General features: G+C 53.5%; 1 protein-coding gene across 1 annotated transcript in view; it reads right to left on the bottom strand.

The window, feature by feature from the left end:
- Positions 1-20,829, bottom strand: part of RAB38 (RAB38, member RAS oncogene family) — a 107,891-nt gene extending 87,062 nt beyond the window's left edge. Inside the window, exon 1 of the mRNA XM_075334713.1 lies at positions 20,455-20,829. Within this exon, the coding sequence (XP_075190828.1) occupies positions 20,455-20,656 (202 nt within the window). The 5' untranslated portion in view covers positions 20,657-20,829. The remainder of the gene's footprint in view (positions 1-20,454) is intronic.
- Between the last annotated feature and the right edge of the window lie 6,618 nt (positions 20,830-27,447).

The raw sequence follows: 27,447 nt of genomic DNA on the forward strand, positions 1-27,447 counted from the left end.
GCTGGTGGTGGTTCTGGTGATGTATTCTTGTGCTGTTATTGGTTCTGATCCTGTGCATATGTAACGAGCCATAACTTGTAGTATTACTAGTATTACTTTATATATGTCTCTGTTAAAAGTATTGTGCTCTCTGACAAATTGTGGGTTACTATGTTTTATTTATGTTAGGAGCATTAAAGTGGTTGTCTAAGTTTTTGATGAAAGTCTGCAGTCACTCTATGTGAGGGCATATTTGAGAATTCTCATAGTGTGCACACTGTCAGGATTTTCTGGTGCCGGCTGTGAGAGTGGCAGGTAATGAAAGCACACCTATGCAACTTACTATACATATATGTGGTTACATGCCAACTACACATGCCTGGTCTCACGCAATACAAGTGAATTGAGTGAGGCTGAACAAGTCTAGTTGGAATGTGGCAGGAAGTATGCAAATCGCATTGTTGTGCTCACCTGACGGTCCACATTTGCCGCCGGCATGGGAGAATCCCAAAAGTGTGCAGTGCGAGAATTCAAAAGTCTGCAATCATCTAGAGTGACTGCAGACTTTCATCACAAACCTGGACAAACCCTTTAATTATAAAAATTAAGTACTGTAGCCCAATCCTAACAGCGTGTAATATAGTCACTGTCAGGATTCAGCTCTGCTTTCTGGTTCCAGCAGTCATCACATGGCCGCTTCAATCATATGCAATTTTCATACTTGCAGTCATGTCACCTCTTGGTCTTCTTCCTGCTTCTCTCTATGAAGCAGGAGCTGTAGTTTTCCACTTAACATTGAGAAAAATCTAAAGAGCAGCTCGTCGGCACATGACTAAGTGTGGAAATCGCATATAAATGAGTGGTCACATGACGACTCCTGAAAACGCATTTGGGAGGGGGCAAACAGAATTTTTGCCCCAGGAGCTAAAAAAACCCTAGATTCACCTCTGTGCAAAGCATCCAGATGTAGCTGCCACCAGACCTTCCCACTACCAGCTGTATTTGATAGCTCTCTCAGAACATTTGGAAGCTCCCTTTCCCCTCCCCAAAAAAGAATAGACCACCTAAATTCACATAACAGTTGTCAAATATACTGGGCACTCTGAACCCCCCGCCCCCCCCCAAAAAAAAAGACTTCCTAAAGGCTTCAAGTGCACGACATCGTGATCCTTTGTCGGCATCTTGAATCGCCATCAGTTGCATCTTGATGTCCAATTGCATATTTGGGGGGTGGGAGGTATAATGTAGGGCACCCTGAAAGAGGCATCACCTAAAAAAGGGGTGTTGATGTTTCTGTCAGTTTGGATCTCTTAAAGAGGACCTGCCACCGGGTCAAAAGGGGTCAGTTTTTGCCCTTATTTTATTTTCGCTGCTCCCCTGAATATTCATTTTTTGGTCTTTTTAAAATCCACCGTACGGTTACAGAGATATGGGCCTTTTAATTTAGTGCAAATAGTCAGGTTTTTGACAAAGGGGCGTGGCCCACAGGGTAGATATGTAGATCATCCTAAAGACACACCCCTAGAGAGCCATATGAGCTACACCCCCCTGACAAAGACCATAGAAATTTGCATCAAATAAAAAAGGCCCATATCTCTGGAACAGTATGGCAGACATTGACTAATAGGACAATCAAAAGAGGTGTTACGCAGCTCTGCTCATGGCATCGGCATCACTTTTGTTTTTCTGCATCACTAAGAGTCAGCGGGATCTGCTGCTGGCAAGGAGTCATGTTATGTGGAATTTTCTTTCCGAAGATGAACAGCCCCTTTAAGCCATTCAATGGGGGCGGGAGGGTATATGTAGGAAAAGAAGGGCAGTGAGCCCCATAGGGGTGAATGGACCCCATGACGATCGGGAGGGTGCAAGGTTAGGAAAGGGTTAATAGGTTTGCATGGGATGGGGGATGTGTGGGAGTACAGGATTGGTAGTAGGGAGCTGTAAGGGGATTGGGGGGGGAGCAAGGAAGGGGTGGGGTGTTGGGAGAGGTATAAGAGAGGGGGGTGTGCTGTTTACCTCCCCTTTCGTCGATTGATCTTTGTGTCCCAGGACGTAGTGCTGCTGCTGCTTCCTGCCATGGCTGCCCTTGCTGAACTCCTGGAGATGGTGCGGGGGGCATCCGAGGTCATGGGAGTGGATGCCCTGAGGCAGCAGCTGGCAGCGGTCTGTGGGGCTGGAGCGGCGCCGCCTGCTGTTCCAGCGCCCGGGCCGTGGCTACGTGCTCGGCGGGCGCGACCGCCGGAGCGCTACTCCCCCAGCTGGAGGGGGAGAATCAGATCAAGGAGCCCCTGCGGGGACCCTCCGGAGCAGCGGTGGAGCCCTCCAACTAACCTAGGGGAGCAGCCGGCCACCGGGAGGAATCCGCGACAGAGATCCCGTGGGTCGGGGGTGGGCGGAGCCTCTGCGAGGCCCACTTCCGGTCCGCGGCCTGCGCAGCACCAGACCGGAGCATGGATGACGGCAGCCCCCAGTGATGTGCCGGCTGGGGGTGGCGCTCGGCGTGCCGGATTGCCGGAGGAGACTCCCTGCAGGCCGCAGGGGAGAGCAACAGGACGGGGGATGGGAGCGGATGTGAGCGGCGAGGTCAGGAGATCGGAGGAGGGGTACGGTGGCCCGCAGGCACAGAGGAGATCGGTAGTCACGGTCCCCCCCGGCGAGGAGCGTGCTGGGGGTGGGTCCCGGCGAGGAGCAAGCTCGGCACGGCCTTCCGGCAGTCGGCAGGGAGGGAGCCCACTGAGGACGACAGGAGAAGGGGCGGCGCAGCAGGATATCACGATTACAGCGGGAAGAGACGGCGGCAGGGCGCCACGGCGGGAGAAAAGGAAGAGGTCAAGCAGGAGTCGCCCGGACGAGCGGGGTGCGGTGACCGTGGGGGTCGACGGCCGCCAGGTGCGGGCTGTCCCCTCGCTGGTCCCCCCTGAGGATTTCGGCAGCGCATCAGACTCCAGCGAGGAAGAAGGAGCAGCGGCAGGTCGGACGGAGCGGCAGCTGGAAGATCGTGGCACGGCTGTTCCGGCGTCGGCTCAACGGCAGCCTGGTGAGCAGACAACAGAAATGTTACATGCTGTGGGTAGCGCGGGCGAGGGCGGGGGTTCCGTCGCGGGACGCGTTGCGCTGGGGGCGAGTGCGGTCGGGCAGTCTGGTTTACCGGGTCCGGAGTTTTGGGGGCAGCTTTTGGGGGTGTTGCAGGGGTTGTCTGCGGAACGGGTTAGTCGGACTGGGCCTGGGGCTCCGGTGGGGGCGTGGGTGGGCCCCACGGAGGTGGTGCGGACAGAAGCGCCGGTGCGCGATGTTGCTGCGGGGGACACGACCTCGGCGGCAGGTACGGGACAGGAGGCTGGTGGGGCGGCTTCCGTGGGTGCGAGTAAGGAGGCGGAAAAGGAAAAAGAAAAGGAGGATGAGGTAGTGCGTTTGGATGATAGGGCACGGAGTGAAATTTATGTGTGCTTTGAAGGGCAGTTAGGGGTTCATTTGAAAAAGGAGGTGAGGGAAAAGATTTGGAAGGGGGAGTATGTGGAAATTTTTTCCCTGCTTCCCTTGGAAAAGTTTAATTTGGATAAGGTGAAACCTAGTGATACAAAAAAGGAGAAGGAGGATGAGGAAAAACGGCGATATAGGTTGATCCCGAGGACATTTACCAATTGGTTGCAGGCCTTTGCTATCTTAGCCAGTGTGATCGGGGAAAAGGAGCCGGAGCATTGTTCCGCCCTATTTGGATATATGGACGCGATAGGGGAAGCGTATAGAGTATACGGCGGTTTGGGGTGGTTGAGATATGATGAGCAGTTCCGGCAGCGGAAGGCTCTGCGACCGGGAGTCCAGTGGGGCCACAAGGATATTTCTTTGTGGATGCGGTTAATGACGGCGCCGGCTCAGCCCTTTCGAGGGGGTGCCGGGAGCCCGGGTGCGAGTGGCGGGCCCTCGGCTGGACAGAAAAAGGGAGCTTGTTGGCAGTATAACGAGGGACAGTGTAAGTTCGGGGCCTCTTGTCGGTTCAGACACGAGTGTTCCGGATGTGGAGGGTCCCACCCTCTGGCCAGGTGCTTCAAGAAAGGCAAAGGAAAGGCGGGGGAGGGGTCTGGAAAAAGGGAGGACGCCAGTGACGGTAGAGGCGATGCTTCCCTATTTAAGTAGATACCCGGATGTGTGGGCGGCGGAGTTGTTGGAACGTGGTTTTACAGAGGGCTTTCGGATTCCGTTTGAATCTGAGGCGCCGGTGTTTCGCCCGGGAAACTTGCGGTCCGCAAAAGAACATCCGGCGGTGGTGAAGGAAAAGCTGCAGAAGGAGGTGGAGTTGGGGAGGATGGCGGGCCCATTCCAGGACCCGCCATTCTCTAATTTACGGATTTCCCCCCTTGGGGTGGTACCTAAGAAGGAGCCGAACAAATTTCGGCTCATTCATCATTTATCTTATCCGGCGGGATTGTCGGTGAATGATGGGATATCACCGGAATTGTCGGCGGTATGTTATGTATCGTTCGATAGGGCCTTGGAGCTGGTAAGGGTAGCGGGGCGGGGGGCCCTGATGGCAAAGGCGGATGTGGAAGCAGCTTTTCGTTTACTCCCGGTGCATCCAGAGAGCTTTCATCTCTTAGGGTGTATGTGGGATGGTGAATACTATGTGGATCGTTGCCTGCCGATGGGCTGTTCCATTTCGTGTGCTTATTTTGAGGCATTCAGTACGTTTGTGGAATGGGTAGTCAAGGAGGTGGCAGGAGTCCATTCGGTGATTCACTATTTGGATGACTTCTTTTGCGTGGGTCCGGCGGGCTCTTCGGTTTGCTCCTTGTTGTTGTTTACGTTAGAGCGGATCGCGCGGAGCCTGGGTATTCCGTTGGCAAAAGACAAAACAGAAGGGCCGGTGACGGTATTATGTTTCTTAGGTATCGAAATTGATACACTGGCAATGGAATGCCGGTTGCCGGAGGGAAAGCTGTTGGATTTGAAGGCGTCGGTGCGGTTTTTGTCTCAGGCCAAGAAGGTGCGGTTGCGCGAGTTGCAGTCAGTGCTCGGAAAATTGAATTTCGCTTGTCGCATTATGCCGATGGGGCGGATATTTAATAGGAGACTGGCGAGCGCAACCGCAGGGGTAAAAGCTCCAAATCACTTTGTCAGAGTGACAAAAATGATGAAAGGGGATTTGTTGGTGTGGGAGGAGTTCTTGGACCGGTACAACGGTCGGACCCTTTGGATGAGCGAGGCGGTGTCCAATAGCCAGCTGGAATTGTACACGGATGCGGCTGGGGCGACAGGTTTTGGAGCAATTTTTCAAACGCGCTGGTGCGTGGGAAAGTGGCCGCGGCGGTGGGTGGAAGCAGGTTTGGTGAGGAATTTGGCGCTGTTGGAATTGTTTCCCATTATTGTGGCGGTGGAGTTGTGGGGCCCTGTTTTTGCTGGAAGAAGGGTTTGCATGCATTGTGACAACATGGCGGTGGTGCATTCCATCAACGCACTGTCGGCAAAATCCCCGCCGGTTGGGGGGTATTTAAGGCATCTAGTGTTGCGTTGTTTGGAGTTAAACATTTGCGTGGTGGCTCGGCATGTGCCTGGGATTCGCAACGAGGTGGCTGATGCGCTATCACGGTTTCAGTTTTGCAGGTTCAGGAAGCTGGTGCCGGAAGCGGACGCGGAGGGGGAACCTTGCCCGAACTGGCTGTGGGACCTGGCATCGGTGTAGCTTTTGAGGGAATTCGGAGATCGGTGTCTGAGGCTACTTGGTGCCGATATCAGGCGGTGTGGCAGGAATGGGCAAAGTTGGAAAGTAGGGAGTTCATGGAGTCGGGTTACCAGGGTCGAGTGTTGGGGGTACTGATGTTAATAAGTGGGGATTTTTCGGAAGGCAGGTCTGTTTCGGTGATTGGTTGCAAGTTGGCGGCGTTGGCCTTTTTGTTCCAGATGCAAGGGGTTCGGGACGCGACTAAGGATTTTCTGGTGCGACAGGCGATGAAGGGTTTTCGAAAAGGGGCTCAGTCGCGTGACTGTAGGCGGCCGGTGTCATTGCCATTGTTGGTGCGTTTGGTGGGGTGTTTAGGGGAGTTGTGTTCGTCTCCTTATGAGCGGGTGTTGTTCTCGGTAGCTTTTGTACTGGCGTTTTTTGGGGCCTTTCGTATTGGCGAATTGGTCAGCCCGACTAAGCAAGCGATGGGTGGTTTGCTGTTGGGTGATGTGATGCTGGGGGAGGATAGAGTGGAATGTCGGCTTCGTTTTTCTAAGACTGATCAGAGGGGCCGGGGGCGCTTAGTAGTGTTGTACGCTTTACCGGGGCACCAGTTGTGCCCAGTGTTACATGTGTCAGAGTTTTTAAAGGTGCGCGGCGGTTACCCTGGTGTTTTTCTTAGACATACGGACGGATTGGCTTTGTCGCGGTATCAATTCAATGCGGTGCTGAAGATGGCTCTAGCAAGGGTGGGGGAGGAGCCACGTGAGTACGGGTCTCACTCCTTCCGGATTGGGGCGGCAACGGAGGCCGCCAGGTGGGGCTTGAGTGAGGATTGTATCCGGCGGATTGGGAGGTGGGAGTCTTCCAGGTTCCGTTTGTACATTAGGCCTCACTTGGTCAGGTGATGGTCAGGGGTGGGGGATTCAAGGTTGGTGTTAGATGCCGGTTTGTGGGCAATTTCTTGTGCTGTTGCTGTTTTTATTCGTGGTCTTTGTATTTTATAGGTCCATGCCTTGTGTGGATCCTCGGGCACTCCTATGTGTATTGGGGAGCGTTGCGGGCGGATGTGCGGCGTGATGGTCGGCAGATCGGAGTGTCGGTGTCGGAAGCTCGAGTAAAGTGGCTCGGAATTCGGGGCATGACCTGGGGTAGGGTGCGCCCTGAGGTGGCTTATTATAGCCGTATGGATCGTGTCCCTGATGTGTTAATTTTGCATGTGGGAGGGAACGATTTGGGAGTAAGGTCGGCGAGGGAATTGAAAAGGGATATAAAGCTGGACCTGTTACATTTGTGGAGGGCGTTCCCGGGCATAGTTATCGTTTGGTCGGACATTATAGCTCGGACGCAGTGGTGTTTTGGGAGGTCGGTGGACCGTATTAATAGGGCTCGGAGCAAGCTGAACCGGGCTATTGGCAGGTTTGTGGCGAGAAATGGTGGGTTGGTGGTGCGGCATAGAGAATTGGAGGAGTCCACGGAGCAGTATCTAAGGAGAGATGGGGTTCACCTGACTGATGTGGGTCTGGATTTATGGATGTTGGGTTTGAGGGATGGCCTAGAGCAAGCACTGGGGGTGTGGGGGGCCCGGGCCAAGTAAGGGTGTCACTTGGCCGGCCTGTGGCGGGGTGATAGGTCCGTCTGAGAGGTTGGGAGTACCGACAGTCGGCTTGTTGGTACGAAGTCGCTCAAGGGGAGTGGCTTCGGAGTGGATGGGAACTTGTGGGCGGAGGTCCCGCAGGTTCTGGGTAGGGGTAATTAACGATGGAACGTTGTTACCCCTCACCTCGGGCCGGGTGGTCACGGCCGAGGTGGTCCTCTGGGCCGGTTTGGAGGTTACGGCCGGGGGGTTAGGAATGATGGTTTGCCTCTCGGACGGATCTATCAGTGTTTCTGGTTATACGGGTATATATATGTATAAGGTTAAGTTTAACAATTGAGTGGCATGTTGGGCCACAAGTTTGGTATACATATATACGGTAAAATAAAACTGTGGCCATTCCTGCAATAAAGTCGTGGTTCTCGTCTTCATTTAGGTAGATATGGTACGGGGGGTGTGTTTTACAGGATAACCTGCTTATCCCTTATAGATGCGTCAAGTAAACTACTTGAAAATCAGCCTCCTCTAGCCATAGCAACCAATCACAGCACAGCTTTCATTTTACAGGAGCAGAGTATGGAATGAAACCTATGCTGTGATTGGTTGCTATGGGTAACACTATATTATTGTTTCTGGATGCGGCCTAGTTTATTATTTTTTTGTCTTTTTTATGGGGAGTTAATCTTACATGAAGTATAAATGTACAGGACATCACTTCTTTATGCGGTCGTTACAATCTCAGCAATGCCAAATTTATGAAGCTTTTACATGTTTATCTATTTGCTTCTCTGCCGCTGCGTTTGAAGTCCTCCCAACAAAATTTGTTTTTCCAATGACATTTATGTACAAGAGTCTGTTTTCTTTGGGATGACTCTTATGTCAGTGCTATTTTGGGTTTCATTTGATTTTTTTTGTATCCGTATCCATGGATACCTAAGGTCCTGCAATGCCCTGCACATGAGGTAAGAGACATAGCTTATCAGGAGAACTATACTAAATTTCTAATTAAAGGTATTTGCTAATATTATTATTATTACTACACCTACTACATATTGGGATAGGATCGTGGAGATTGGAATACCCCTTTAAGTAATACTGTAAATTATGTCTGTCACCGTAAGGCTCAGACTACACGGCATAATTTGTTGTGCGACATCAATTTGCAGACAAGTGGAGCAACCGAAAACAATCTGTGCAATTTTTCTGCGACTTGCTGTCACGTGACTATTTTAAAACTGTCATTTTGATATAAAATAATGTACAAATAACACATAAGTCACACACAAGTCGCATGTAAGTTACATTGAACGCTATGGCAAGTGAGCCACATGGGAGTTGCAACCAGTTGCAGAAAATCATTCAATGTGATATCACAATGTGACACATATCACCGTGAAGCATTAGTCTCAAACTAACAAGAACTGCAGCCTTTGAGGTCCGACCTGTGGTAGGGCCTATGAGGTCTGGACTGTGGCAGAGTCTATGAGGTCTGGACTGTGGCAGAGTCTATGAGGTCTGGACTGTGGCAGAGTTTATGAGATCTGGATAGTGGCAGGGCTTATGAGGTCTGGACTGTGTCAAGAACTATGAGGTCTTACTTGTGGCAGGGCCTATAAGGTCTGGACTGTGGCAAGGCCTATGAGGACTGGACTGTGGCAGGGTGTCACGCTCCCCGGGTCCTTGGCTCCCCTCCCCGGGTCCTCTGCTCCGCTCCCCGGGTCCTCAGCCCCGCTCCCCGGCTCACCTGCCACGCTCCCCGGGTCCTTGGCTCCGGTGCCCGTCCTTCCCAGGCCCCCTGGTCTCCGATCGCGGCGCCCGACGGCTTCCCAGGCCCTGGCCGGCTCCCCTGCGTCCTCTTCTCAGCCTCCTTCCCTGGCTTCTGGCACCCGGGCTGCGCGCATGCGCATTAGGGCGCGCGCGCGGTCACTGACCCTTTCTTAAAGGGCCAGCGTCCATTAACAGGAAATGAGGCTAAACAGGTACAGGGTATAAAGGGGTGTATTGTCCAAGAGGGCGGGGCCTGATCTTCGTGTTTTCCAAGCTAGGAGTCAGGTCTCCTTGTGTCTTCGTGCCATACTCACGTATCTCTCTTCTAGAGCTGATCCTGCCTCGCCATCCGGTCCTGCTGAATCCCGAACCCCGCACGCTGTCCGTCTGCCATCTGACAGTCCGTACCATCTCGGATCCCTGCGGTGACCCGTCATCTCGCTCCAAAGGTTCCGGACCCCGCCTGACATCACCTCGGCTTCCGAACCTGAGCTACGTCACCCGGACTACCATCTGTGACTCCGTGGTCCCAGGGACTTCTTCGTTACACTCACTGGCACGGACTGTTCTGCTGCCCATAGTGCTTCAGCTACCGGACTCCTTGCCACCATCTTAGAGTTCGGCCCAGTGGATCCACCTCCTAGGTCTGCCCGACCGCCTGGCCCTGACAGTAAGATCAGGCCATGGATCCCGCTGCAGCACTAGCAGCCTTGCAAGAGGAACTCCAACGCCAGCGTGAAGTCCAGACCCGCATGCTGAACTTTATGACTTCCGTGGACACCCGCCTGACCACGCTACAAGCGGCAGTCACGTCTTCGACATCCCAAGCCGCCACTAGTCAAGCCACGTCCCCCGCTCCCGTGGCTGCTTCTTCGGATGCTTCCAGACTGCGTTTGGCCTCACCACCCCGGTACGCCGGAGATCCCAAGTCCTGCAGGGGGTTTATAAACCAATGCTCCCTCCATTTCACGCAGCTGCCACATCTGTTTGCCTCCGACCAAGCCAAGGTCGCCTTCATCATGTCTCACCTGGAGGGCGAGGCACTGGCGTGGATGAACCCGTTGTGGGAGAAGGAGGACCCTATGACCAAGGATCTTCAAGAGTTCCTGCAGGCCTTTCGCAGCACCTTTGACGAGCCGGGACGCGCCTCTGCGTCTGCTTCATCCCTCCTCCGCTTACGTCAAGGAACACTGACGGTGGGCCAATACGCCATCCGTTTCCGCACTTTGGCTTCAGAACTCGGGTGGAATAATGAGGCCCTAACAGCCGCCTTCTGGGAAGGACTCTCGAGTCGCATCAAAGATGAGTTGGCGGGTCGTGACGTGCCCTCCACCCTAGATGCCCTGATTGCCCTAGCAACTCGAGTGGACATTCGTTTTCAGGAGCGCTCCAAAGAGCTGTCTCGTGAGAGACGTCCGGTACGGCATTCCTCTCCTCCACAGAAGCCCTCCGTATCTCAGTCATCAACAGCTGGGATTCCCGTCCACGAGCCCATGCAGATCGACCGAGTACGACAGTCTGAACAACGTCGAGCAGAGCGGCTCGCCAAGGGTCTCTGCTTTTACTGCGGAGAGGACACACACCTCCTACGCTCCTGTCCGGAAAGGCCGGGAAACTCCAAAGCCTAGGGTTGGTAGGAGAGGCCACCCTAGGTACTGGGACTCTCTCAGACCCGGTTATGTGGACTGTGCAAGTGTCAACGGGAGAGACGCGCTTCACGGCTGAGGCATACCTCGACTCTGGAGCAGCAGGCAATTTTATCCAGCAGGCCACGGTGGACAAGTACCAGCTGCCTGTTACTCCACTCGAGAAGCCCCTAGTGATTGCCTCTGTGGATGGGAGACCCCTCTCTGATACCATCTCCTGGGTCACCAGTCCGGTCGAACTGCGTATCGGTGCCCTGCACACCGAGAACATCGCTCTCTACGTCCTTCCACACATGTCCCATCAAATCCTGCTGGGACTTCCCTGGTTGCGGACACACGAACCATCAGTCAGCTGGGGTACTGGCGAAATCACCCGATGGGGTCCTGCTTGTCATGAGAAGTGTCTGAAGTCCATACAACCCATCCGACGACCTCCGGTTCCAGAGAACCTACCGGAACTGCCTTCGGCCTATTGGTCCTTCGCAGACGTTTTTGACAAGAAGGAGTCTGAGGTACTTCCGCCACACCGTCCCTACGATTGTGCCATCGACCTGCTCCCAGGAACAACACCGCCTCGAGGACGGATATATCCGTTGTCTCCAGCCGAAACCAGGGCCATGTCTACCTACATCACAGAGAGCCTGGCAAGGGGATTCATCCGGAGATCCTCCTCTCCTGCGGGAGCAGGCTTCTTCTTCGTTAAGAAGAAAGAGGGTGACCTACGCCCATGCATCGACTACCGGGGTCTGAATCAGATCACCGTAAAAAACAAGTACCCTCTGCCGCTCATCCCCGAATTGTTCGACCGGCTCAGAGGAGCCCGTGTGTTCACCAAGCTGGATCTTCGGGGTGCCTACAACCTAGTTCGTATCCGCTCTGGGGACGAATGGAAGACCGCGTTTAATACTCGCGATGGGCATTATGAATACTGCGTGATGCCCTTCGGCCTGTGTAACGCACCAGCAGTCTTCCAAGAATTGGTGAACGACATATTCCGGGACCTCCTCTACATCTGTGTAGTAGTTTATCTGGATGACATCCTTATCTTTTCTCCGGACCTCCAGACCCACAGAGAGAACGTACAGCTGGTTCTACAAAGACTGAGAGAGAATCGTCTCTACGCCAAATATGAGAAGTGTGTCTTTGAGCAGTCTTCTCTCCCTTTCCTGGGATACATCATCTCGGGCACTGGACTGCAGATGGATCCAAAGAAGGTCTCCTCCATACTCAACTGGCCTCCCCCTTCTGGACTGAAGGCAATCCAACGGTTCCTGGGATTCGCCAACTACTACCGCCAGTTTATCCCTCACTTCTCTGCCCTGACTGCTCCTCTCTCCGCTTTGACCAAAAAGGAGGCTAATCCAAAGGACTGGTCACCTGCGGCCGACGCCGCGTTTTGCTCACTGAAGCGAGCATTTGCCTCCGCTCCTGTACTCCACCGTCCGGAGTTAAACCGCCAGTTCACCTTGGAGGTGGATGCCTCCTCCTCGGGAGCCGGAGCAGTGCTCATGCAGAAGTCCTCCTCCGGCAAGATGGTGACGTGCGGTTTCTTCTCCAAGAGCTTCTCAGCGCCTGAACGTAATTACACCATCGGTGACCGAGAACTATTGGCGGTCAAACTGGCTCTGGAGGAGTGGCGCTACCTCCTGGAAGGAGCAGTGTACCCCGTGATTATCTACACGGACCACAAGAACCTGGAATACCTGCGGTCCGCTCAGCGACTGAACCCACGGCAAGCCAGGTGGTCCCTATTCTTTGCCAGGTTTGACTTCCAGCTCCATTTCCGACCCGCGGACAAGAATGTACGCGCTGATGCCTTGTCTAGGTCTTTCATGCCCATGGAGCAGGAGGAAGAGACTACCCAACCCATCATCTCTCCTAGCAAGATCATTCCGGTGGCCCCTGTCACCCTGGCCCAGATACCGCCCGGAAAGACCTATGTCTCTGAGACTGACAGGCAAAAAGTGTTACACTGGGGTCATGCCTCAAAAACAGCCGGTCATGCAGGCCAGAAGAGAACATGGGGTGCGATTGTACGCCATTACTGGTGGCCATCCCTTCGCACGGACGTCGCTGCTTTTGTCTCTGCCTGCTCCTCTTGTGCCAGGAACAAGACGCCCAAACACCTGCCCTATGGCCGTCTTCTGCCTCTGCCTATACCCTCAGTTCCGTGGCAACACATAGCGATGGATTTTATTACGGACTTGCCATTATCCTCTGGACACACAGTCATATGGGTCGTGGTGGACCGGTTCTCCAAAATGGCTCACTTCATCCCCATGGCTGGACTGCCCTCTGCTCAGGAACTCGCGGAAGCCTATATACATCACATCTTCCGCTTGCATGGCTTTCCATCTCACATCGTGTCCGACAGAGGAACTCAGTTCACCTCCCGCTTCTGGAGGGCGCTCTGCAAACATCTGGGAGTAACTCTGGACTTTTCTTCTGCATACCATCCTCAGTCTAATGGCCAAGTGGAGAGGGTCAATCAAATCTTGACATCCTTCTTACGTCACTATGTCAACGCCCATCACGACGACTGGTCCACTCTCCTGCCTTGGGCTGAATTCTCACATAACCACCACATCAGTGAGTCGTCCTCCAAATCTCCCTTCCATGTCGTTTACGGACTTCAGCCCTCCGTCCCATTGCCTATATCCCCTTCTTCGGATGTCCCTGCGGCTGATACTGTAGCCCGTGACTTCGCTACCATTTGGGACTCTGTCAAGGCGTCCCTTGGACGCGCTTCCCAGCGGATGAAGAAACACGCTGACAAGAGGTGTCTGGACCCTCCGTGTTTCTCTCCTGGTGACCTGGTCTGGCTTGCTTCCCAGTACATCCGATTGAAGATACCTTCCTACAAGCTGGGTCCTCGCTACATCGGGCCGTTTAAGGTCCTCAGCAAGATCAATGAGGTCTCCTACAAGCTACAGCTCCCGGCCACGATGAGGATACCCAACTCATTCCACGTCTCCCTGCTCAAGCCGGTTGTCCTTGGTCCCTTCTCCGCTGCTGCCAGTCCGGCTCCTCCACCTATTGCCGATGACGACATCTATGCGGTAAGGGATATCGTGGCCATGAAGACCGTACGAGGTCGACAGTTCTTCCTGGTGGACTGGGAGGGGTATGGTCCTGAGGATAGGTCCTGGGAGCCCAGGGAGAACGTGGGCACTCCTCTGATCCGTGCCTTCATGTCCCGGTTGCGGGGAGGGGGGCGTGGGGGGGGGTACTGTCACGCTCCCCGGGTCCTTGGCTCCCCTCCCCGGGTCCTCTGCTCCGCTCCCCGGGTCCTCAGCCCCGCTCCCCGGCTCACCTGCCACGCTCCCCGGGTCCTTGGCTCCGGTGCCCGTCCTTCCCAGGCCCCCTGGTCTCCGATCGCGGCGCCCGACGGCTTCCCAGGCCCTGGCCGGCTCCCCTGCGTCCTCTTCTCAGCCTCCTTCCCTGGCTTCTGGCACCCGGGCTGCGCGCATGCGCATTAGGGCGCGCGCGCGGTCACTGACCCTTTCTTAAAGGGCCAGCGTCCATTAACAGGAAATGAGGCTAAACAGGTACAGGGTATAAAGGGGTGTATTGTCCAAGAGGGCGGGGCCTGATCTTCGTGTTTTCCAAGCTAGGAGTCAGGTCTCCTTGTGGCTTCGTGCCATACTCACGTATCTCTCTTCTAGAGCTGATCCTGCCTCGCCATCCGGTCCTGCTGAATCCCGAACCCCGCACGCTGTCCGTCTGCCATCTGACAGTCCGTACCATCTCGGATCCCTGCGGTGACCCGTCATCTCGCTCCAAAGGTTCCGGACCCCGCCTGACATCACCTCGGCTTCCGAACCTGAGCTACGTCACCCGGACTACCATCTGTGACTCCGTGGTCCCAGGGACTTCTTCGTTACACTCACTGGCACGGACTGTTCTGCTGCCCATAGTGCTTCAGCTACCGGACTCCTTGCCACCATCTTAGAGTTCGGCCCAGTGGATCCACCTCCTGGGTCTGCCCGACCGCCTGGCCCTGACACAGGGCCTATGAGGACTGGACTGTGGCAGGGCCTATGAGGTCTGGACTGTGGCAGGGCCTATGAGGTCTGGACTGTGGCAGGGCCTATGAGGTCTGGACTGTGGTAGCTATGAGGTCTGGACTGTGGTAGCCATGAGGTCTGGACTGTGGTAGCTATGAGGTCTGGACTGTGGCAGGGCCTATGAGATCTGGACTGTGGCAGGGCCCATGAGGTCTGGACTGTGTCAAGAACTATGAGGTCTTGCATGTGGCAGGGCCTATAAGGTCTGGACTGTGGCAGCGCCTATGAGTTCTGGACTGTGGCAGGGCCTATGAGGTCTGGACTGTGGCAGGGCCTATGAGGTCTGGACTGTGGCAGGGCCTATGAGGTCTGGACTGTGGCAGGGCCTATGAGGTCTAACCTGTAGCAGAGGCTATGAGGTCTTGCCTGGGGCAGGGCCTATGGGGTCTGCCTGTGGTGGCAGGGCCTATGAGGTCCGACCTGTGGCAGGGTCTATGAGGTTCGGACAGTGGCAGGGCCTAATAGGCCTTCCTACATGGCAGATCTGTGGGCTGTCATTAGGTATTAGGCAGCCATAACAGCCAATGGCTCTTCACAGTTCTGATTGTGACCGGAGATCTAAGGGGTTCAATAGTCTTAAGCACAGCTATTAGAGCAGAGTGTCAGTTGAATGTTAGCGCCTGCCAAACAAGTGATGGCACAAGTGTAAGGGGGTGGCCAGTAGAAGAAATTCATATTCCGTGCTCTACGACATTTGGAGGCTCACAGCGCCCTCTGCTGGTAAACTGGAACAGATCGGAACCAGATAGTAATGAGTGTGTTTCCTCGAAGGAAGGATTGGCAGGGAGCGTTGGGTCAGCTGACAAATGCGCTGATATTCAAATGTCGAATCGGCAACATAGAATTGGAGTTGTAGACAATAGTACCTGGGGAAAAACGTACATGCCATATAGTGGGCCTTTATCATCAGAAGTGGAAGTATCTGGAAGTGTGTGGACACCAAAGAAGTCCTAAGTTGCACAGTCACCAGAGGATGCAGAAGACCGAATTCCACATTCCGTCAACAGAGGAACTTGAAAACTGAATACCGCATTCCATCAAAAGGGAAACCCAAAGACCAAATATAATGGAGTTTGTTGCTCCCTACACCCCATTTTTTTTTTACCAGGGATCACGGATCACGTAGGCAGGACCCATATCAGTGCAGTAGAGGAGGTACAGTAGATGAGACCACTGACTATATAAAGTTTATAGTCTGTAACTGTCATGATGTGACTGCAGGATAGCGAGGGACAGGGGACTCCTATACTGTCCCTCACACTAGGGGATAGTAGGCTGTTGTTGACCTCTGGATTACCCCTGAAGGTGGAGATGCCAGAGTCCCATGCCTTACTGTTCTGCTGACCAGATCTAATCTGTTACTCACTCCCACCAAGAAGTGGCAGGAGTGTGACAGAAACACAGATTAAGACAGACAGAGGAAAACCAAAACGTAGCCACATTGCAAACTCACAGGAACAAACAGTAAGAAACAAAGGAGAAATGCAAGCTAAGTAAGGTAGCAACTAAAGGACAACATGGATTAAGACCACAACCACTCACAAAAATAAGGTACTACTGTTGCGGGCGGAGGAGGGGACTCTGCGCTCTCCCACTGCTCGGGTCCGGCTGCCGCTGCTGCTGCGGCCTGCTGCTGCTCGGTGGCTCGAGCTATGGGCCGGATCCCGGGGACTCGAGCGGCGCTCCTCGCCCGTGAGTGAAAGGGGTTTGGTTTTTGGGATAGTTTATTGTCCGTGACCCCACCCACGGTTGTGGTGATTGTAGGAACACCACCGCTGCTCTGTATGGGAATCCCGGGAGCGGTGACAGGGAGCAGCAAAGTTGTTAGTTCTCCCTTCCGTGGGTAGGGGGTGGTTGTCCCGGGGCCCAGTGTTGAGTTGGAGGATGAGGGATGGCGGGGCCGGTGCAGGGCTTGGTGGGGTGCAGGGACGCGGGGGCAGCGCTGTGCCTCACGGCACTGTGGTACTCACTCAGCCTGAGACGGTGACACAGTTCTCGGTAAAACACACGGCTGGAAAGACGGTTCCCACGGACGGCTGCTGTTGCTTTTCCCCGGTAGTTGACGGTGACGGTCCCTTTTCCTGCACCTAAGTCTATGTTGGTAGCGATGGGTTCCCACCAGTAACCCGCTCCCCGGCTTGGATATGTGCCGGAGGAGCCCCTCTTTGCCCGCAGGCGCTGGCCATGAGAAACTGGTGCCTTGGCGGTGGCGGTGTCTCTCTCTAACGGTTGGACTGTTGCCTTCAATCGGGACTTGGTTGTTGGGAGACCCAGAGGTCCCCTTCACTGACGGATTTGGCAAATTCACGGCGACTCCTAGCCTTGCCGGGATCCGAAAGGCCCCTGCCAATGGTGCTGGCTTCTCTTCGTATACCGCTCCGGTACCGCCGGGCCACCACCCGTCCACGGTCCTTTCGGCAACCTCCAAGTAGCCTCTCCTGCAGACAGTCACCGCCGTCTGCTGACCTTACTGTTCTCAGTACGGGGCACACACCCGGACCAACTTCAGGCTTTCTCAACTGTCACCTTCTCTGTCACTACTCTCACTGTCCTCCTTCTCCTTCCTCTTCCTCTCTTGCTCCTCTACCACTTCACTGTTTACTCCTTCACTTCCACTCTCTATCTCTCTCTAAACTCTTCTCTATCTGCCTGGTTTTCCCGCCTCCAGGGCTGTGTACTCCTCGGTGGGTGGAGCCAACCGCCTGGCCCACCCCCTGGTGTGGACATCAGCCCCTGTAAGAAGGCAACAAGGATTTTTGTGTAGCTTTGGTGTACCTATCCAGGGTGTAGGGTGTGATGGTATTATGACCTGTGACCCCTGGCTTACCCAGGGCGTCACACTACAACCAACAGTAAGTCTGAATCACAACACCTTTTCAGACCAGTATAGAGAAGCTATAGCTGGCATTGATGGAATAGTCTAGCCAGCATATAAAGGAGGGGAGCGAACATGACTGGCTGCCCCACAGCATGTGATCAAACAGACTAACAAACAGCCCAGCCAGGATTAACACTTGCTAGCATGACTAAGTCTGTGGGTTGACACCCGCGTCTCTCTGCGCTGAACACACACATCAGAGAAGTTAGCAGGCAGAGTGCCAGAATCTGAACCATGAAGACACTCATGTCTACATAGAAGCTGCGTACCCCCCAAAATCTCCTATCCTTGATGTAACTCGCAATCAAACTTCCATATATAATCATAAGCACTAAGCGGTCAGTTCCCTTGTTAGGCTGCTTTCACACCTCCGTTTTTTTCTGTGCGGCACAATCCGGCACTTTGCATAAAAAACGCAACCGTTTTTTTTTTCTGCCGGTTGCGGTTTTTTTGCATAGACTAACATTAGTGCCGCATGGGCTTGCATCCCGTCCGTTTTTTGCCGCATGCGGCAGATTTAGCCGATGCGGCGGCTGGATGGAACGTTGCCTGGCACGTTTTTTTGTGCGGCAAAAAAACCCGCATCGCGCCGCATCCGGCCGATGCGGCGCATTTTCCTATGCATGCCTATGGACGCCGGATTCGGCGCGATGCGGCAAAAACAGCATCCGGCCGCCGCATGCGGTTTTTGCCACTACGCATGCTCAGTAGCCTGCCGCAAGCGGCAAAAAACGGACGGGCCGCATGTAAAAAACGTATGCAAAGGATGCGGTGTTTTCGCCGCATCAATTGCATAGGTTTCACAGCCGGATTGAGCCGCAGTGCTCAAACCGGATGTGTGAAAGCAGCCTTATAAAGGAGAGCTGCAGCCCTCACCATTTTACTGCATAGGGTCAACAAGCAAAACCTTCCCTTTCTAGGATTTTAGGGGGAACCAGGGTTGGGGCTTAAATGTCTCAATTTGGGGAGTTTTAATGATACTACATATGCAATAAAAAGTGCAGCAATAGCGTGGAAGAATTGCAAATGGCAAATAGTATTTTAAGTATTTGGTTCTTTTACAGATTTTTGCATTGGGGCACAGGAGCTTCAGGAAATACCTCTAATGGAGTTGCATGGACTAGCTCTATAGAAAGGCTGCAGATGTAGCAGAGCTGAGTTGGCTATGTGGCACAATTCATGATGATAGAGCACCAATTCTAATATAAATCTTGCATCCTAAATTCCAAAAACAATTACGATGCCCAGAAGGCATATTCCACTCTGCTACATCCGATCAAAGATTTTTTAACTTTCCAAACAAGTAATTGCTGCCGATTAAAGATAATTCAGGAACTGCGCTGCATTTTATGATCACTATGTGACATTTGACATACCCATGTTAATACATTTACTAGTGTCTGTTCCAACTTTCACTTGCAGGAAGCCCTCCGATAGTCACATTCATATGTAGCAGAGCTGAGTTTGTCACTGGGCACAAGTCACTGTGCCTATTTTGATGCATAAATGAAGAATGCGGTATACGGGTCTAATACCGATTCATCACGGAGCCTGAAGGATTCTTTAATGAATCATTAAATCGATGTAATCCATTTTTCTGGATAATGATGCGGAACTAATGACGATTCCAGCTCTGCTACATTTGCAAAATTTGGCTGTATATTAGCAAAGCTCAGTTGTATTAATACCTTTTTAGCAGGGGTAAAATTAAGCCATTACCTCAAGTTTCCCGCAAACTCATGAAGGTAATTTTTGCTGCCAAAAGTGACAAAGAGGTCGATGGAGTGCTGCAAATTTACTGCAACGGCGGAATAAAAAAAAAATCACAGAATATTAAAACTAATAAAATATTTTAAAATAATTATTAATTTTAAGGGTACCGACTTTATAGTATATTAATGCAATGTGATCCCCTTGGGGGTTTTTTTATCCACTACTTTCTGAAATTGGGGAAAAGACAATTTGTGTTGTGATTTTTAAAAATTGCTGCAAAAACTAAGTGGTTTTATGGCAATTTCGGAAAAATCTCAAAAAAATGCAACTCGAATATGGACTTAGGCTTGGACTGTATCCGTTTATGCCAATTCCGGACACAACTGACCAATTTTCTCCAGTCACTTCGATGTTCACTGGACCATGTTCATAGCTAAATAGAAAAATGCAAAATTTTTTATCTGTCTGATGCACCAGATACTGAGCATGATCCCTTACGATCCCTGATTCGTGATCCCTGTAATATGATATCAGCCATCTGCTCCATTTAGTAAAGATAAGATAAGGTCTGGCCGGAATTATGGAAACCAGACCTAAAAAAAGTGTAATCAGAAAATTAAAAAGATTTTCGGGATCATAAAAATTGTCAGAGTCTAAGTAACGATGTGGTGCTCAAATACCCTCCGAAAGACAATGGCATAGTATTTTTACCTCCTCCTTTTAAGAAACACCTCTTTTGCTGTATCCTGGAACCCCCCATTAATTACATGTCAAAAAAAATCATTCCAGTATGAAGAAGACCCTTGGTATTCCAAAAATGTCCCTACTGACATTTCTCAAAGGGAACCTCTGAGATTCCAAAAATGTCCCTACTGAGATTTCTCAAAGGGAACCCCTCGGATTCCAAAAATGTCCCTACTAAGATTTCTCAAAAATTATATTTTGACCAATTTCCCTGGTTGATTGATAATAATACAGTGAGCTTCAACCTGATGCTCTCCAGCTTTTAGGAAATGACAATGTCCACCACGCTAGAGGTGGCTGGAGAACGATGTGTTGGTTATCGGATATTGTACGGATGCTCCTGTGGGACCAAACCCAACTTGGATGTCGAATCTCAATTCCAGAATTCCCAAAGTTGCTTCACTCACCTGCAATGTCCCATAGCTGTAGACGGACCACGGTATCCGAGTCCCAGCTGAGCACCTTTAAAGCAAAGTCTACCCCGATGGTAGCACGGTAATGTGGTGAGAAGTTCTGGTGGACATAACGTTTGATGATACTCGTCTTGCCAACTCCCAGGTCACCAATCACCAGGATCTTGTAGAGATGTTCCGTGTGATGGCTGTGCATCTTGATTCCCAAACTCCCAAAAGGCTAATCCCATGCTCTGTAGCAAATTCTTGCCAGGGTCATGAGGATGGAAAGGGGGAGGGATGAGGGAAAAGCACTGACAGAATGCAACGGACACTTAAGACTTCAAGGGGAGAAAAAAATGTATGGAAAAGAGTCGAAGAGGTCTAAAATTATCAAAAATGTGCAGGCAAATGAAGAGACATCAGAGAAGACGGAAGCTTCTGTGGCTTCATTGCATCAAGATAAGTCGTAGATCGATATCTCAGAACAGAAAATATCACTTCCCTGGTTCACATGATGTTGAGTCTCATAAAACATCATTTATTTTTTTTTAAATTATTTTTTCCAAAAAGCTGTTTTTAGTTTTATGGTACAGACTTAACTAGTTCAGTACTGGCGATTTACACCCGTTCCTGACCAGGCACATTTTCTTTTTTATACCTTCGGGTTATAGAACTGTAAAATGATTTTATCATTTGGATTTTCAAATTGTTTTTACTTTTTCTTTTCTTTGTAATAGATGGATAGATGGTGCTTAATTTTTGTTTTTTTTTTTTACTCACCATTATTGGTGGTAATAAAAAGTCCGTTTTCCACATTTACTCAATTTCTTTTTACGTCCAGAAAAGACCACTGAAATACATTTTAAAATGTACAGTCATGGCTAAAAGTTTTGAGAATGCTACAAATATTAATTTTTACTAAGTCTACTGCTTACGTTTTTCTAATGGCGATTTGCATATGTCGCGGGCGGGGAGGAGGGTGTCAGCACACCGCGCTCACCCCTTCTGCTCGGGTCCGGCAGTTGCTCCTGGTGGCTCGAGCTGCGGGCCGGATCCCGGGGTGTCTCGAGCGACACTCCTCGCCCGTGAGTGAAAGGGGGGTGTTTGTTGGGATTATAGTTCGTGACGCCACCCACGGTTGTGGTGATTGCACCACCGCTGCTCAGTGTGGGGGTCCCGGGGATGGTGATGGGAGCAGCCAGGTGTTGTGTTGCCCCTCCGTGGGTAGGGGTTGGTGATCCCGGGGCCCGGCGAAGAGATGTGAAGTGTAGGGCCTGGAGGGCGCAGGGACGCGGGGGCAGCGCTGTGCCTTGCGGCACTGTGGTACTCACTCAGCCTGAGACACGGACACAGTTTGTATGGTAAACCAACGGCTGGTAGGACGGTCCCACAGACGGTTGTACCTGCACTCCCGGTAGGTGACGGTGACGTCTCTCTTCCTTGCACCTGTTTGACTGATGGTAGCGGTGGATTCCCTCCGGTTACCCGCTCCCCAACTGCAATCTGGGCCGGAGGAGCTCTACACTTTGCCCGCAGGCGCTGGCCCTGGGGAAACTGGTGCCTTGGCGGTGGCGGTGTCTCCCCGGTAATGGTCGGGCTGTTGCCGTCAATCGGGACTTTGTTGCTGGGGGATCTGCGTCCCCTTCGCTGACGGATTCGGCAAATTGGGCGACTCCTAGCCTTGCCGGGGTCCGAGAGGCCCCTGCCCTGGTGCTGACTGTCCTTCGGAACACTGCTCCAGACCACCGGGCACACAGCCAACGGGGTCCTTCCAGGAACTTCCAAACGGTCCGTCTCCGGACAGTCACCGCCGTCGCTGACCTTGCTGTTCTAGCCCTACACACAGCTGGGCTCTCAGGCTTTGTGCACTCTCTGCGCTGTCTCCACTTCTTGCTTTCCTCCTTTTTCACTTTCCTTTCCTTCACTTTCACTTCTCTGTTGTTTACTCTAGCCCTTCACTGGACTTCACTCTTCCCCTGCCCGGGGCTATCTCGATGTTTACTCAAGCCCGGCCTGGGCTAATCTGCTGTTCACTCCTTCATGTCCCTGACTCGACTGCCTGGTAACTTCCTGCCTCCAGAGTTGTGAGCTCCTTGGTGGGCGGAGCCAACCGCCTGGCCCACCCCCTGGTGTGCATCAACAAACTCTTGGAGGAAGGCAACAAGGATTTCTGGTTAGCAGGTGTGCCTACCTGGAGTGTGGGGTGTGGTGGTGTTGTTATCTGTGTCCCCTGGCTTGCCCAGGGCGACACATTCCCCCTTAGCAAAATGCAGACCGTCCGCGGGCTGCCGTCCTACACCGGTTTTATTTTTCTGTAAAAAGGGGATAACAGGGTTAAACATATCATCAATACATTTTTAATCAACTCTTCCCAAGACGGGAGGCACATTTTACTTTTAACGTTTCAACGGTGTACGGTCACGGTTTCCGCTCTCTCCCACCCAAGCAACCTGGCCCTGATGCTGCCCCTAAAACCCAGGCAGCACCCCTTGACCCACAGTCCAGCACAAGTCACCCGAGCGGGATCTGTCCTTCCCTCCAGAGGGTAGCCACCGGTCCCTTTGGTGGCTGGGCCCTGGCCTGCTCTGCTCAGGGCCCTCCCTCCAACCTGCCTCTCCGGAGGCGGCATTGCGGAAACGGTAACGGTACCCAACATATTTACAAGCCACTAACGTTTGTGGTTGCCCTGCAGAGTTCACGGGCTTGTCCATGGCTAGTTCCCATGCACTTTTAAACTTTAAACGGTCCCCACGGGGACAACGGTGCCGGCTCCAGCCGGTTGCAAATCAACAAACAAATCAGGTTACTTCTTCGGATCATTTTCATTATCTTTTCAACTTCAGTAAAACTTTCAAACAACAAACAAGCAGGTGGTCCCAACGGGGACGGTGCTGCGGGCCTCCATTGCCCTACTCGATGTCTTCGTCCTCCTCACCCGGTTCGGGGTGGAAGGACACGGGCACCAGCCCCTCCAGTGCGTAGCAAGCACGGCGTGGAAGGGCCGCTCGATACCCATTGCCCCCGGCTCGGGGAACATAAGTGGCCTCCATGCCAGACAGGGCAACGACTCCCTCCTCCTCCTCTGACACAGGATCGGTGTCAGGCCCGGAGTCGCTATCTTCTGCCCCCGCTGCCGTCACAGAGGGAGGCACACCCGACGGGCCAGGTGCGGTGCAGCGCGCGAGCGAGCAGGACGGAGGTAACACAGGAGCCAGAGGTAGACCGGGTCCCTCAGCCGCAGCGACCGGTCCCTCGGGGACACAGGGGCGTGGGTCATTTTCCAGCTCCTCCATCACGGCCTCCACTCCATACACTCGCGCCACAGCAACTAGGGCCTCTACCTCCGCGGCCCACTGCTCCATTAGCCCGCCGATCTGGCTCTGGTAGCGACGGCAGATCCCCGCCGCCCGGGTCCTCAGCCATCCCGCTGTTCCAGCCACCCACTCGGTAGCTTCTGCAGAGCTAGGTGGGGCAGACATCTCGGCAGTCGTGCTTTCCAGGAACCCAGTCCGTCTGCAGAGTCCTGGCGTCTCTGCTTGTATAGCCGCAGCTACATGCGGCCAGCCGCCATCGCGTCCCCCTTAGCTCTTTCCGGCCCCTCCTCTCTCGGGGCGGGGTTTTGGCCTTCGCGCCTCTACTGCTCGAGAAGACGCTCGAGCGGGAACTTTTCGCGCCAAAGATGGCGGCTTCTGAAATTTTTCTGCCGGATACCTCCGGCGGTAACAAGGCGCACCTCTACCAGACGGCAGAGCGGTAAGATCCTGTTCGTGACGCCAAGTTGTCGCGGGCGGGGAGGAGGGTGTCAGCACACCGCGCTCACCCCTTCTGCTCGGGTCCGGCAGTTGCTCCTGGTGGCTCGAGCTGCGGGCCGGATCCCGGGGTGTCTCGAGCGACACTCCTCGCCCGTGAGTGAAAGGGGGGTGTTTGTTGGGATTATAGTTCGTGACGCCACCCACGGTTGTGGTGATTGCACCACCGCTGCTCAGTGTGGGGGTCCCGGGGATGGTGATGGGAGCAGCCAGGTGTTGTGTTGCCCCTCCGTGGGTAGGGGTTGGTGATCCCGGGGCCCGGCGAAGAGATGTGAAGTGTAGGGCCTGGAGGGCGCAGGGACGCGGGGGCAGCGCTGTGCCTTGCGGCACTGTGGTACTCACTCAGCCTGAGACACGGACACAGTTTGTATGGTAAACCAACGGCTGGTAGGACGGTCCCACAGACGGTTGTACCTGCACTCCCGGTAGGTGACGGTGACGTCTCTCTTCCTTGCACCTGTTTGACTGATGGTAGCGGTGGATTCCCTCCGGTTACCCGCTCCCCGACTGCAATCTGGGCCGGAGGAGCTCTACACTTTGCCCGCAGGCGCTGGCCCTGGGGAAACTGGTGCCTTGGCGGTGGCGGTGTCTCCCCGGTAATGGTCGGGCTGTTGCCGTCAATCGGGACTTTGTTGCTGGGGGATCTGCGTCCCCTTCGCTGACGGATTCGGCAAATTGGGCGACTCCTAGCCTTGCCGGGGTCCGAGAGGCCCCTGCCCTGGTGCTGACTGTCCTTCGGAACACTGCTCCAGACCACCGGGCACACAGCCAACGGGGTCCTTCCAGGAACTTCCAAACGGTCCCTCTCCGGACAGTCACCGCCGTCGCTGACCTTGCTGTTCTAGCCCTACACACAGCTGGGCTCTCAGGCTTTGTGCACTCTCTGCGCTGTCTCCACTTCTTGCTTTCCTCCTTTTTCACTTTCCTTTCCTTCACTTTCACTTCTCTGTTGTTTACTCTAGCCCTTCACTGGACTTCACTCTTCCCCTGCCCGGGGCTATCTCGATGTTTACTCAAGCCCGGCCTGGGCTAATCTGCTGTTCACTCCTTCATGTCCCTGACTCGACTGCCTGGTAACTTCCTGCCTCCAGAGTTGTGAGCTCCTTGGTGGGCGGAGCCAACCGCCTGGCCCATCCCCTGGTGTGCATCAACAAACTCTTGGAGGAAGGCAACAAGGATTTCTGGTTAGCAGGTGTGCCTACCTGGAGTGTGGGGTGTGGTGGTGTTGTTATCTGTGTCCCCTGGCTTGCCCAGGGCGACACACATATACTCCAGAATGTCATAAAGAGTGATCAGCTTAACAGCAATTGTGTCGCCCTGGGCAAGCCAGGGGACACAGGTCACACACCACCACACCCCACATCCCAGGTAGGCACACCTAAGCTGAACCAAAAATCCTTGTTGCCTTCCTCCAGGAGTCTGATGATGCACACCAGGGGGTGGGCCAGGCGGTTGGCTCCGCCCACCAAGGAGCTCACAGCTCTGGAGGCAGGAAGTGTCAGGCAGTTGAGCTCAGGGCGAGCTTGAGTAAACAAGATAGCCCCGGGCAGGGGAAGAGTGAAGTCCAGTGAAGGGCTAGAGTAAACAACAGAAAAGTGGAAAAGGAGGAAAGCAAGAAGTGGTGACAGAGCAGAGAGTGTGCAAGCCTGAGAGCCCAGCTTTGTGTAGGGCCAGAACAGCAAGGTCAGCGACGGCGGTGACTGTCCGGAGGGGGGACCGTTTGGAAGTTCCTGGAAGGACCCCGTTGGCTGTGTGCCCGGTGGTCTGGAGCAGTGTTCCGAAGGACAGTCAGCACCAGGGCAGGGGCCTCTCGGACCCCGGCAAGGCTAGGAGTCGCCAAATTTGCCGAATCCGTCAGTGAAGGGGACGTAGATTCCCCCAACAACCAAGTCCCGATTGAAGGCAACAGTCCAACCTGTACAACAGAGGCACCGCCACCGCCAGGGCACCAGTCTCTGAGGGCCAGCGCCTGCGGGCAAAGTGTAGTGCTCCTCCGGCCCAGCTTGAAGCCGGGGAGCGGGTTACCGGTGGGGACCCATCGCAACCATCCGTACATACAGGTGCAAGGAAGAGGGACATCACCGTCACCTGCCGGGAAAGCAAAGCAGCCGTCTGTGGGACCGTCCTACCAGCCGTTTGGTTTACCGTACAAACTGTGTCCAAGTCTCAGGCTGAGTGAGTACCACAGTGCCGCAAGGCACAGCGCTGCCCCCGCGTCCCTGCGCCCACCAAGCCCTGCACCTCCCAAGCCATCACCGGGCCCCGGGATCACCAACCCCTACCCACGGAGGGGCAACACAACACCTGGCTGCTCCCCATCACCATCCCCGGGATCCCCGCATTGAGCAGCGGTGGTGCTACACATCACCACAACCGTGGGTGGCGTCACGGACATTATCCCAACACCCCAAACAACCCCCCTTTCACTCACGGGCGAGGAGTGCCGCTCGAGGAAGCCCCCGGGATCCGGCCTACGGCTCGAGCCACCACTGAGCAGCCGGACCCGAGCAGAAGGGGTGAGCGCGGTGTGCTGACACCCTCCTCCCCGCCCGCGACACAATTACTTGCAAAGTCAATATTGGCTAAGAAAATGTACTTCAACCCCCAAAACACATTTCAACAGCATTGCATTCCTGCCTTAAAAGGAGCAGCTAACATTGTTTTAGTGATTGTTCCATTAACACAGGTGTGGGTGTTGATGAGGACAGGGCTGGCAATCAATCAGTCATGATTAAGTAAGAATGACACCACTGGACACTTTAAAAGGAGGCTAGTGCTTGGTATCATTGTTTCTCTTTAGTTAACCATGGTTATCTCTAAAGAAACACGTGCAGCCTTCATTGCTCTGCACAAAAATGGCCTAACAGGGAAGAGTATCGCAGCTACAAAGATTGCACCTCAGTCAACAATCTATCGCATCATCAAGAACTTCAAGGAGAGAGCTTCCATTGTTGCCAAAAAGCCTCCAGGGCGCCCAAGAAGGACCAGCAAACGCCAGGACCGTATCTTAAAACTGTTTCAGCTGTGAGATGGGACTACCAGCAGTGCCGAGCTAGCTCAGCAATGGCAGCAGGCTGGTGTGAGGGCTTCTGCACGCACTGTGAGGCGGAGACTGCTTGAGCAAGGCCTGGTTTCAAGGAGGGCAGAAAAGAAGCCACTTCTCTCCAGAAAAAACATCAGGGACCGACTGATATTC

This window comes from Anomaloglossus baeobatrachus, chromosome 2 (genome assembly GCF_048569485.1).
Source record: "Anomaloglossus baeobatrachus isolate aAnoBae1 chromosome 2, aAnoBae1.hap1, whole genome shotgun sequence".
Taxonomy (NCBI): domain Eukaryota; kingdom Metazoa; phylum Chordata; class Amphibia; order Anura; family Aromobatidae; genus Anomaloglossus; species Anomaloglossus baeobatrachus.